Raw genomic sequence first — 13,405 nt, 5'->3', positions numbered from 1 at the left:
CCTAGAAAACATTATTTTTACATTTTGATGTGGGAGGGAGCACACACAAACCCCCATTTAAAAAATGTTTGGTTTAAACCCGTGCTAACATTCAGGGAAGCATGTGAAATCCTCTTAGTATCAAAGGATAAAAAACATGTTGCTTTAATTTTCCATTAGCATGCATGATGTTGAGGGAGGAACTATACGGTCAAGGGAGTAAGCAGAATAATGATATGCTTGCAGTGAACAGTCTTGTTACATAAGGCCAGGTCCATAGTGCCTTCGCGTGTGCGAGGCGTGCGCGGCCGTGATGTCACCTGCTTGAAGCTGGTGCGTTTTTGGCCATGGTACGCGCGCCATCCGTGGCCGTGTCTAGGGGCGTGCCAGTGATGTCACGTGACCTGGTTCGCCCTCGTTGGGTGAACCGCTCACGTGACCGGCCTGTCGCGCCAAGAAATCAGTTTGAACTGATTTCTTGCGCAACGCGCTTCCGCACCCGCACGCCGCATGTACGCGAACACTGCCTTAAGGCAGTCTGTTCGCTCAGCGTGTGGACGCCTCTGCATGGTCTGCGGTACCATGGCCCAAGCCTAAGGAAAGTCGGGCAGTGTGCATATGCTGTGTATTTAGGGGCACAATTACTCATTGGTAAATTCTATATATACTCCATAAGGGTTGTTTTGGGGCGAAAATCCCTATTGACGTCAATGGAGATTTTCGTCCAAAAACAGCTGATCCGCAGATTTAGAGTATACAGAATTTACCCCTAAGTGGTACTCTTTCATAAGACATTCAGCTCCAGAATGGGCTTTAAAGTGGTGTTTGGCAATGCAAAGTGTCCCATGGAATAGCGCCGCTTAGTGAACTTGGGCCCTAATGCTATGAATGCCAATGTACTTTCTATGGCAGGAATTGGCTAAAATGTTATGCATGCCCCAAAAACACGGCAAATACAAACCCATCCTGCAATCTTGGACTGCAATAGCATGCAAAGTATAAATGAATGTAGAGAGTTACATGTTGAAAACTTTTTATGCTATATAATTGGCTTCCTTAGAAACATTCAACCACCCTTAAATTAAACACTTTACTTATTTTGCTTCTGGACTTTAAATTGATCCTGTAAATTCCTATTTCCTTTGTCTGTTTAATGCTAACCTGCTCTGATTATTATAATGTTTCCCCGTCTTGTTAGCAGCATGATTAGCTAAAACCAGACAAGAAAGAGATTCGGATCATAAACGCACTCCAAAACATTTGTCACCTATATTAAACTTATTACACATGCCTGTGCCATGAGTTACCTTTGGTCGTACAAGGCACTGCCCCATCAATTACATGTTACAGAAACGATGTGTTGGAACACACACGGGTAGGATTTAGCCCAACTGGGTGTATTTAGCACGTGTTCCCAGCAAGCACAGCATTTGGACATTCGCAAACTCTGAAAATTATTATTCCCTCTTCATGTACTGCAACTTGTTTCTGTTTTTGATGTAAATGAAGTGGTTTCGCGGCAACTTTCACGTGTGTTTTGCTAAAGTCACAAGAGACATGTTTTCGCAGCTTTGTGAATTTCGTACAAAATGTGCACAAACTGTTTTCCCATTAACATTTTGTAACTGAATGAGGTTGACTTCACACACATCCCTGAGCAGTGTAAACGCCTGATTTACACGGGATCCAGGGTTAAATTGTATAGGATCATCCGTTTCCATCCCTCCTATTCTAACTCATCACCAGTGATGTAATCATGGGAAGTATATTGATCTAAATGGCCACACCCTTATTCTAGTAGGAGTTTCAGTTCAGTTCTTATTATGTCCTGTAAATAGCTGCAGTTTGGCCATGTCACCTCATCTTAATTAGTTTGACATATAGCAAAGTGCCCTTCATAAGTAAGCACCTTTAGAAAGAATGATTACGCTCATTTTACTGATTTATTAGTGCAAGAAGATACACGGAGGAGTATGCAATACATTCCACAGGGTTCCTAACTCGGGGTCCTGAATATAGTGTCCCCACAGAGGTAGGCTCTGGTGTACAACTGAATTCAAGGAATACTTCTATCTATATCCCTTTCAACTGGCATCAAGATAAGTACCTCCTCTGGGCAGGTCCGGGACTTTTTAGAGCAGGGGTGGCAACCTGTGGCTTTTCAGTGCTTAATGTGTGGCCCCTGAAGGGAATAAAAATATGGGCTCTGACTGCAGACTGTGCAGAGAGACCATAGACACATGGAACATCAGCCAGAGTGCCCCCCAGCCAGCTCGTCTCATGAGCTCCAATGGACCAGCGACTACTGGTTGGCTCCCAACCCAAGCAGCACACGTGGTGAGAGATCCACACGGTGCTGACTTTGGAGACTGGAGAGCAAGGTAGGGACAATCACCCCACGGGCCCCCTTGTACCTCCTTTCACCCCCTCATGTTACCCTCTCTTCCGCCCCATCCCCATTTGTCATCCCCTCTTCCCCCCCATCCCCATTTGTCTTCCCCCTTCCCAATGGGTCTCCCCCTCTGCCCCCCCTTCCCCATGCATCAAGTACAAGTACAAGTACAAAATAACATTTTAGTGTAATTCATTATATATTTTTATACTTTTCTTTATTATGCTATTTTTAGGTATAAAGTTCCAGTCAAATAAATTATATGTGATTATATGGTAGTGTGGTCATTGCTGTCTCTCTATCCTGGGAACTAGTATTTGTCTGGCCTCTCCCCATGGGTGTGTGCTCTTGATAAAGTAAGGGAAGGACTGTTGGTGATGACAGCTCAGAGTAGGGTTGCTGAGTAAAATCCTTAGGGCCTCATGCACTAAAGTGCACATTACCGCACGTAGTCCCATTCAAGCCAGTGGGAGTTTCCATGCAGCAGTGCTTAATCCTCGCTATCGCACGTTATTGAACATGCCCCCTTAGGGTAGGGTTGGGCAATATAGTGGTACGCAGTAATACCGCGATAATAAAATCTGACGGTGTGCCGATATGGGAGATTATCGCGGTATTGCATGGTGCCGACTTCTGCGGTCAGTGGCGCCGCTTTGAAGCTGCCGCACTGTGAAGTCTGAGTCCTCCCTCTATTCCTGCTTCTGAACACAGGCTCGGAGAGGGAGTGACTTCAGGTAGGATGGGGAGGGAAAGTGTGTTAGACCGTCCAGCACTGAAAGGTAACTCGTCCTCCTGACTTTCCTTCTATTATCCCCATCATCCCCCTGGGGCACTTAACCCCCACATCCACATTTTCCCCCTGGGGCACTCAAACCATCCCCACCTTCCTCCCGGGGCACTAAAACCCTCCTCCATGTTAAAAATGGAAAACAGATTGTTCAACAATTCTTAATAAAATGTTTTATCAAAAGAGCAAATTTTCTTTAGAATTGTCTAAAAAATCTGTTTTATATATTTTGAATATTTTATATACGAAATGTGTTTTTAATTGGAGAGAGTATCTAAGGCAGTGGTTGCCAACCTTTTTTGGGTAAGGAACCCTATAATTATATTGGGAAATTCTGAGGAACCCCAACCCTCTCTAATAGCGCGTCTGATATCAGATGTATTGTAAGGAACCCCAACCCACTCTAATAGCGGGTCTGAGATCAAATGCATTGTAAATTCTTCTGTATTTGGTACAATTTTCAAATGACCTAACAATTGCAGGGATCCCCTGTTGAAAAACACTGATCTAAGGGTAAGATCGATGGGATGATGAATGATGGGGATGTTAGGGAGATGGGAGCAGTGTAGGTGAGAAAACATGAAGTGCAGACATGTATTTGGAAATGAAGGGCCCTTTTGTTCTAGTAAATCTAAAGAAAATGTATTTCTTTTAAAAACACTTTCTTTAGATTTACTAGAACATTTTCAAACTACTTGTTTAAATGAAATATTTATTGCGATATATATCATTATTGTGATAAATTGATCTTCCCAACTTACCTTAGGGTCTCGTCTGCAGGATCAAAGCAAAATAAATAATTGGGGTGGAGTTTACCTGTACACCCACCACTTTACAATCACATTATCCACTCATACAAGAAATGTTTCCAGTACAAACTGTTTATGTACCTTTCTCCTTTCATATTTACTTTTGTATCCGTTCATTGTGTTCGGCAAGGGGCAGGGCTGATTCGTACAGAATTATTTTGACATGTCTCATGGTTTTTTTCCCCCTAAGGAAACAATCTGCACAGTAGCAGGAAGGATGTAAAGGGTATTTCTTTCATCCCAATATGGGCCATATTCAAGAACGTCCAAAAATGCAGCTTTGGCATGACAAAGAAAATTCAGACTTTCTCCCCTCCACCCAAAACGTTAAAGTAACCTTATGCTAATGCAGTGATTTCCAACCTTTTTTGTTTGGAGGAACCCTTAAAGTATTTAGAAAAATCTCGGGGAACCCCTATCTGGCTGACATATTAGGTTCGACAGGGGTCAGTCACAACATTTCATACCTCACGAGCAACCTCTATTTCCCACCCTTTACCCATGTATTTCTCTCCCATCCATCTCATTAACTCTCGCCCTCCCGCCTCGCATGTATTTATCCCTTGCGTCTCACTCTTACTCCCTCTTTTCCTCACTCACTCCCTCCTGCCCCCTCCCTTCTCTCACTCGCCCCTACCTTCCGTCAATTACCCCACTCTCTCTCAATCCACCCTACAAAATACATACAAAAAAAAACACCCCCAGGGGGTGGGAGGGGGTCTGTGGTCCATAGGAGGAACCCCTGAGACTGCTTCAAGGAGCCTTAGGGTTCCACGGAACCCTGGTTGGGAATCACTGTGCTAATGAAAGGGTTAATAATCCTTGGCTGGTAAGACACATGTATATGTATGTATTTGTATACAGGAGGGCCCTGGGCATGCGGCGGGTTCCGTTCCAAGGGCCCGCCGGAATGCGTAACCGGTGGATTTTCGGCGTCTGCGCATGCGCAAACCGGCAATTCCTCCCCTTCTGCGCATGTGCATCCTCCGTTCAGTGCGCGCAACCTTCGTTCTTCGCATGCGTGACATCGGACTTCCCCATTCTGCGCATGCGCAGACATGGCGGCCCCCTTCTCGGTACCGCCGTATCAGCAGATCGGCGAAAAGCGGGGCACCGAGAAGCGAGGCCTTGCTTTATCTATATTATAAATTGTGGTGTAGACTGTATCACCCTCCCTCTGCTACATTACCACTGGTGCCTCCATTCGGCTGCCGATCAGCTGTCCTGCTAGGCGCCGGAGCCTTACTCAGCTGCGGGAGGTCGGATCATTACCAGCCAGGCACTACATTTTGTTGTGATGTTTACAGCCGATGTATCCTATACTTGATGTGAGTTTTTAAATATTTTGCTACTTCTCTATATAAACGACTTTTACATTTACCAGTCCATTCGTTGTGCTCCTTCTTGTTTTTGTTCTCTAAGTATTGCCCCGTTGATTGCGGGAGGATAAGTAGCAGCAGGAGGGACCCTCACCAAGTAATTTACCTCATGCCTGGGTTCAGCACGTGTGGAACAGTGTAAATTGGATAGTGCCCTAAGGGCCTGAGCTCCATTCGATCAGCGTTTGTATTGTCACGTTGCCTACAGTAAATGATGTTATTTTCCCGTAGGTTAACATGTGCGTATCCTCGAGAAAATGATAGGCAAAAACAACGGCCGTTGTTCTTCTCCACATAGACTTAACGTCACATTATTGTAGCAACGTACATGTGAGATACCTAGGCAAAACAGCCGATGTTTGGTGTGCCAGCCAGGCAGCCAAAGGACAAACGTGGAGGCCGATAAAGAAAAATAAAGCACCATAATTGATACATTAACCAAGTGATGTCCGGCTGGAAGTAAGAGAATAATGAGAGCCAAAGCAGTCGGCAGTGTGTGTTTTTTCTTTTCAAATGCATGGGTTAGATGAAATGTCTTTCTAGACACTATTGTCAATGTGACCTGCATGAGTTTCCTTATTCTGCATAGAAGGAAATAACCTTGGAAGGAGAAGTGATCAAACAATGGCCCTACTAAGACAGGAAACGTACATCCCGCTCTTAAATTCCATTAGGACAAGTTCAATGGAGATGCCATGTGAACAAATATGTACGGTTGAGGAGTAATTGTAATATTCACAGTTTTAGAAGTTTGTATATATTATGAACCGAATGTATTTCTAAGACGCTACATAGCACACTGTAATACCATGGGATATAAACACGTTGACAAGCAACGTGAATATAACATATTTAAACTATTTACGATTTTTTTTCCCGACAGTATGTCAACTAATTACTACAACTAATGCTCTTGTCATTTACTTTTTCCTTTACATTGTTTATTCCTGCGTGTAAATGAAGTATCAGATGTCAACTTTTGTGGATTTTCTGTTATTTCTCTCTGAGTCCGTGTCACAAATGAACCGACATCTCAATCGTACAAGGTGTTCTTGTGCAGAAGGTTTCGAGACTTCAGAGACCTCATCGTCGGATGTAGACACTTCTACATTCCATCTGATGAAAAGACCACTGCTCACAGGAACACCTTGTACGATTGAGAAGTTGGGTCATTAACACTCTGGGTGCCCTGAGACGTAACTACTAAGTCATGGGGTACTACGTCATGGGGTCTGGGGCCATAAAATGCCAGCTCGTTTTTCTAGGGGAGCTCGCGTCCTACGCTCCACTACCATAAAGTAGAACGGAAGGAGACTGACTCCTTCGGTTTCGTCATCCGCGACAGAGTGGACACATAATGACACCAGAGTGCCACGGCCCCCGGGCAGGCAAAGGGTTAATATGTATTCAAACCTATGAAATATAGCGTTCAGTGGTGTCTCGCTGGTAAAAATAAATACGTTTCCGTGAAATAGTACATTTGTGGCCCCATCATAGGACATTAGGTGGGACCTTTTTAGGCTGCGTACTGGACATTATCACAGGACACTCACATGGGACTTCAAGTTATTTTAATTGGTTTGTTTGCCTTTTAATTGTTTTTTTCATTGGCATTTGCAACACTTATATTTGAGTTAGTTATCACATTAATAGTAGATATTAGCGCTTTTTAGTTTGCACTAATTATTATTCCCATCAATTCTATTGAATGTATACATATTTTAAAATCTACCTTAATCTGTGATTATATATGAGTGTGTGCTTTTACGTTTTCTATTTATTCTATTCCATATATGCGTATTCTGTCGCTCAACTGTAAATATAAACGCCCTAAAAAATATTGAACTTGAGCTATGATCAATCACACACGGTATAAATGGGCCCAGCAAGTACTTTCAGTGTAATACAAACTACTGACCATTATTGACAATGCTGATCAGCTCAGAATCTGTTTTGTTGATATTGAAGTTCTCAGCCAGGAACCAGCTAAACACGTAATTAGGCACAAACCGCACCAGGCAGCATTTCTCCATGGAAGTGGCACTTGTTAATTAGCTGACGTGGCTGTCTGTGTATTCTTGACAGGGTTTCAAGGGTTCGTTTACATGGCGTTTCTCCAATACTGTACTAATCTGGAAGAAATAGTCCTATATTAAGAGAGCTGAACATACTGTTCTGGTAAACATACATTTATTTTATCTATAGCGTGCCGAGTGCTTTACAAAATGACATCAGAACATTCTAGGGAGTTAAAGTACAATAGTGCATTAGACCAGGGGTGCGCAAACTGGGGGGCGTGAGATTGTCTGCGGGGGTGCGGGGTTTACAGAGGCCCCGTGCGCTTCCCAAAGGCATTTAAATTAAATGCTGGGGGAGCAGTGAAGGCCTCTGTAAGCTTCACTTATCTTGGCTCAGGTGGCTGGAGACGCGTTGCCATGGGAATGTGACGTCATGATGTCAACCCGGAGCCAAGGTAAAGAGGGGCGCAGGGGAGAGCCGGCAGAGGGGGGCGGGGGAAAATGATTGTGCACCCCTGCATTAGTCATAAAACCACACAATAGAAGCAGGAATTCCTAGAATGGGACCATTCGCCAGAGCCACCACGGAGAGTCGGCCACTGGCCTTTTTACGCTTGGGTGAAGCGATTAGCGGTCGTATTAAGGGGTAAGGGTTTTTTTGGTGTGAAAGGTTGTTGGGGGTTTTAGAGTAAGGGGGTAAAGATTAGCGTTGGCATTATGGGTTAGGGTTTTTTTTAGGGGAAGGGGTAAGGTTAGGGGGTTACCGTGGCTGCTAAACGGCGACAGCGAAAATGACTGCAGCAGACATGTCGTAGACAAGGAATTCCTGTCCTGAAGAACTGTGGCATTTAAGTTTAATTCCATGGTATTTTATATAATGTTCCCTATGTCTAAAGCTGTCAAATGTCTCAGTTTGCAGAAAAGCACAAGTAAGTTCAGAAACACTGTAGTTTTTAAACAAAATATATCTGGTTTCTTTTCTAGTGGAGCTTCCTATCCCCAATATATTGGTGGCCCATGTAAACTGTCCCAGTAGAGCTTTCCAGAAATGTGTTGGCTTTTACTGATGATTAAGAAAGTATGATTACAGTCAGTAGATATAAGGCAGGGCTGGCCAACTCCAGTCCTCAAGGTCCAATAACAGGTCAGGTTTTCTGGATATCCATGCTTCAGCACATGTGGCTCAGTCAATGACTGGACCACCTGTGCTGAAGCACCTCAAAACCTGACCTGATGGTGGCCCTTGAGGATTGGAGTTGGCCACCCCTGATCTAAAGCGTATAGAGACTGGCTTTAGAAAGTCACTTCATTTTTGCGTATCTGTTAGCAATACATTTTGCTTACATAATAGACCGGAATAAAGTGCCCTTCTAGTGGTCTACATTTTAGTTTGCCTTTTCTATTCCTAGAATTCAGTGCAGCATTTAGTGAATCAAAACTGAGATTAGCAAAAGGAGCTTCCTCAGAGGTCAGTCTGGACTCGCATCTCTGTCTTAAATGTGGTGTCCTTAACAAATGGGGCAACTTTAACACAAAAAAAGAAGAATGCAATTCATTGATACGTTGTTGATGTTTGTGTCTGCATCCTGCAATCATTGTTGAATTGTGTATTTTCCCTATGTTTCCCTATTTTGTTATGGATGTTTGTGTGACCATTTCTCTTGTTCCTAAAACGGACCTAGATTTTTATTTTATTTTACATTACACAATTGTTTCATGGATATACCTGTCTATTATTGGAAGCTTATTTAACCTGCATTGGTTCCCAGACATTTTATTTTAGGATCTTTTTAGTTCCATGTAGTAGACCGACGAGGCAATGCGAGATCTAGTATGTCGTTTTCACAATGCGCAATGCTTACTGTTCTCTTTGACACATCTAATTCTGATTCATTCAAACTGCTCGCCTCTGTTTGAGGAAGTTCGTGAAGTACAGATAAAAAAAGATTTGCAATCAGTGCTGCCAGTTCAAGTTGTGACTAAACCTGCCCTGAGTTTGCGAACACGCCTCACCGACTAACGTCACTGTGTTGTGTCCTTCTCCAGCTCATTGACACGCTCGCCTCAGAGATCGGAGAACTGAAACAGGAGATGATACAGACAGAATTCCTTGTCAAAGATGAAGTGGAGCCCACTGATTGCCTAAGGTGATTACAATATATTTACTTAAATAGACCCAATAAGGCTTTTCTGCGCCGGTTATTTGGAAGTTTTCTTTTACTTTCATACTACTGCACTTGTTCAGATGTTGGATTTGGTGTCTGGATTCATCACAAACCAGCTGGTTTCGTTTGAGTGTTTTCTGTGGACACTTGTACTATTTGTTTTGAGTGTGTTCCTCTATCCACCGTGTTAATGTAATACATTGTTCATCTTCTTTTTTTTTTTAAATGAGGATTTAAAGTCACTAGACTGCAGTCAACTTCTTTCTCACAGAGCTTGCATCCCTCCAACAGCGATGTCACTAGGAACTTAAACCTGTACAAACTGAAGGCAGGCAGGCAACTACTGTAACCTACTGTACTATATTTTTGAGAAAGCAGCCAGTTAGTTATAGGTAATGTATAGTATAATGGGTCCCAATCCACAAACAACTTTAGCCCATTGTTTGGTACATTTGTCAGCTTACCTTGTGTGTCCTCGGAGGGGAAAAAAACAACTGAATGCTAACCTCTTGTATCAAAAATGTGGATCCTTGATGCATTCAAGTATATATTTAATAAGCCAACCAGACAGGTTTCTCCCCTATGTATGTTTCTGTTGCCTCCTTTATATTTATAGAGGCACCTTGCAAGTGCACACGGCTGTGCTTTTGCAAATCCATTTAAAGCAGCAATCCCTCATTGCAATTCATCCATTCAATATACCGTAACGCTGTGCCAGAAAGTTGTACTGCAACACTAAACAAACATGGCAAATGCACACTATTTCTAAAACGGCATCATGCATCCGTTTATACATTACAAGTAGCATTGCACAGTTGCGTGTCACAGGGGTTTTGTACGGACACATTTAGTCATATTTGTATTGCTTCCAAAATGTCATAATAAAAACGAAAACAATTAGACACTAAAACGTGTCGTTTGGTTACTAGGTACATATAGTGCGTGTGTCTGTGTTTCAGAAGTTGACGCTCACATTTTTTCAATGTTGGGGTTCACAACTGTGACACACTTTTATCCTTTTTTGGTGCACAGAAAGATAATTGCTTTAGTACATATCATTAACATCTGTACTCAAAAAGAAACATATCATTTTTGACACTTCTGGTGCAGATGGAGAAAATTCTGTTAAGTACATGGGAATCTCAAATGGCGTTTCCCTGCGCCAAGTTTGCGACGCTTAGTACATAGGTCTTGAAGTCTTCTCAGTAAATGCTTCCGGCGAAACATGCAATAATTAATATTTCTTATATTACAGAAGGTTTTATCTGCTTATTATGGTATCGAGAATTTAGCTGGTGCAGTTTTAGAGTAACTCCGTTTGCATAGAGAATCCCGAGTTTCATTTTGAGAACAGGTCAGGGACCGTTTCTGCGCATGGAAAATGCACAGCCCCAAATATATTATTCGAGCTGTGTTTCTGTGTTGACGTGCACACAGTGGCAAACAGTTAGAGCCAGAGAGAACTAGGCATCAGTGATATCAACCAGCAGGTGCACTGAACCGGAGGCTAAGGCTGGAGACAGCCCAAGGTGAATACTGATCGTGCCGGCTATTTCTGGGGTTTGTGTGATTAGAGGGCTGTAGGTGTGGTGCAAACATACTGCAAGTGCCGCATTTGCTCTTTTAGCAGCCACATGCAAAAAAAATACTAAAGTTCATTTAAAAAAGGAATTAAAAGAAAATAAAGAGCATAGCAGATTTAAAGTGGCTATCGCTTTAAAAAAAAAAAATATATATATTTCAGCTCCACGGACCCGCTGCTTCCTGAGATACTTACATCTGAAGGGGCTGCCAGTATCGGCTCTGGCTGCGCACAGAAGATGTCTATTTAAAGGTCCCTTGGGCCAATAGGATGCCGCGTGGTCATCTTTTGCGGCTTCCCATTGGCTCCCGTGACCTTTAAACAGATGAACTGCTGCCGCACCTTCATATGTAAGTACCTTGGAGAGCAGGGGGTCTCCAGAATGGAGAATAACAGCTGAGCTCTGGAGAACCCCGGCTTCCCACCTAGGGGGGGATTTTTTTTTTTTAAAGGCAAAGCTCCTTTAATATTCAATTACAAACCACAGAAAGCATTAAAAGCTGTAATATTCATTTTGAAACGAGCTGTCTCCTTAGGAGGATAGTGCAACATGTAACCCTTAGCTGACGGGTGAAGCCCAGTTATTCGAAGACTTGGTTCCGGATTCCATACACTTTATTCATGATGCTCCAAGTTCTGCTTTAGTGCCTTAGGCTGGGGCCATGGTACTGCAGACCGTGCGGAGGCGTCCGCACGCTGAGCGAGCAGACTGCCGTAAGGCAGTGTTCGCGTCCATGCGGCGTGCGGGAGCGTCCGCGCGGAAGCAGGAGGGGGTGCGCGTTGCGTGAGAAGTCCGTGAAACTGATTTCTCAGCGCGTCAGACAGGTCACGTGAGCGGTTCGCCCAATGAGGCCGAACCAGCTCCGTGACGTCACTGGCACGCCCCCTAGACACGCCCACGGATGGCACACATACCATGGCCAAAAAAATGCACCCGCTTCAAGCGGGTGACCTCACGGCCGCGCATGCCCTCGCATGGGGCGAAGGCACTATGGACCTGGCCTTAGAGTGGAAACTATATTGAACTGTGAAAGAAACAATAACATTTGTGTAAAAAGTATCATATGGCTTACTTTGGGGTACAGAAAAGAGTGGGATAGGGAATGATCAACTAGAAACCATACTAATTAATTGAAAAAATAATCGATAATTAACAGGTGGGTGCAAACTGTGAACTGAAGTGAATCAGAAAAATGATGAGCTCACAAGACAGTGTGCTCAGTAGAAAATTCACTTACATGCACACCACTTACATATAAAATATAACTTTTATTAGCATTACATAAAACATATATTACCGATAATGTAGGTGTAACAAAAATTTTAAAGTAAGTATGACGAACTGCCTATCACCTTTTCTAAATAGTTAAACACTAAATATCTTGTTTAACTGATGATATGGGATACAAAGGGCAGAAGCAGCAATGGTATTATTAACCATCTAAGACCAGGTCTAAATTGCGCCAGAGAATAACATATGGTGATTATATCTGGTTAGGTGCATTGAATTACTACCATGCGTCTCATATAACCTCAAACTCAATCTGATAGAGGTATATACCAAGGACTGGGTACTCCCCTGTTGATCTGAGTGAAGTGTATTGGTGATGAATCCCTACACTAAGAATTACCACAGCACCTAAACAGCATAGGTACAGGTGCAAGTGTAATCATACTCAGACAAACGCACATATAAACTGGCACAGCAGGAGTGGAATCAGTCACCAGTACCATGCACTGATAAGTAGTGCCAGTATATAAGTACCACAGTATACATCTGCTAATGGTAATGTAATTACTGGTCAGCTGCAATATCGTCAGACTAGAATAAAAAGACTTCCAAGTAGGAGTCTTACAACATCACTACGTGCCCAACGTTTCCCTCCAGCTATGGAGCTTCCTCAGGGACATGGATCTTGCTCACCAATGTCTGAGCAGTTTTCCCCTGTACAGCCGTGACTAGTCATCACAGTTATATGAATGATGCATTAAATTTGTGACCCAACTATCAAAACATTTCGGTATTTGGTAGACATCTGAATTTGAATCTAAACCTTTTAGTCCCCCATTTGAACCGCGCGGAGCTTCCCAGACACGGAGAGTAGCGCCATGGCACCCTAAATAGGGGCCACTGTCTTTTTAACTTTTATTTATTACACTCTAATTTATATTCAGGTCATTGGGATCATTCAGATTGCCTTTTATTTGCTGAATGGTTTCTATGTTACGGGATTCCTAAAAGATAGAAATTCTAGGCACTTGACACACCTTGTTATCATACAAGGGGAAAGTAT

General features: G+C 43.1%; 1 protein-coding gene across 3 annotated transcripts in view; it reads left to right on the top strand.

Annotated features, from left to right (window-relative positions):
* Positions 1-13,405, top strand: part of RIN2 (Ras and Rab interactor 2) — a 151,014-nt gene that overhangs the window by 82,065 nt on the left and 55,544 nt on the right. For 2 of the 3 annotated variants that reach the window (XM_075596257.1, XM_075596256.1), the window contains exon 4: positions 9,411-9,511. In XM_075596257.1, the coding sequence (XP_075452372.1) occupies positions 9,411-9,511 (101 nt within the window). Of the gene's footprint in view, positions 1-7,507; positions 7,525-9,410; positions 9,512-13,405 lie in introns of those variants that run through there. The other variant, XM_075596258.1, reaches the window with a different exon arrangement.

Source organism: Ascaphus truei, chromosome 4 (genome assembly GCF_040206685.1).
Source record: "Ascaphus truei isolate aAscTru1 chromosome 4, aAscTru1.hap1, whole genome shotgun sequence".
Classification (NCBI taxonomy): Eukaryota; Metazoa; Chordata; class Amphibia; order Anura; family Ascaphidae; genus Ascaphus; species Ascaphus truei.
Note: the sequence above shows the minus strand (reverse complement) of the source record. Positions and strands in the feature narration are given on the sequence as shown.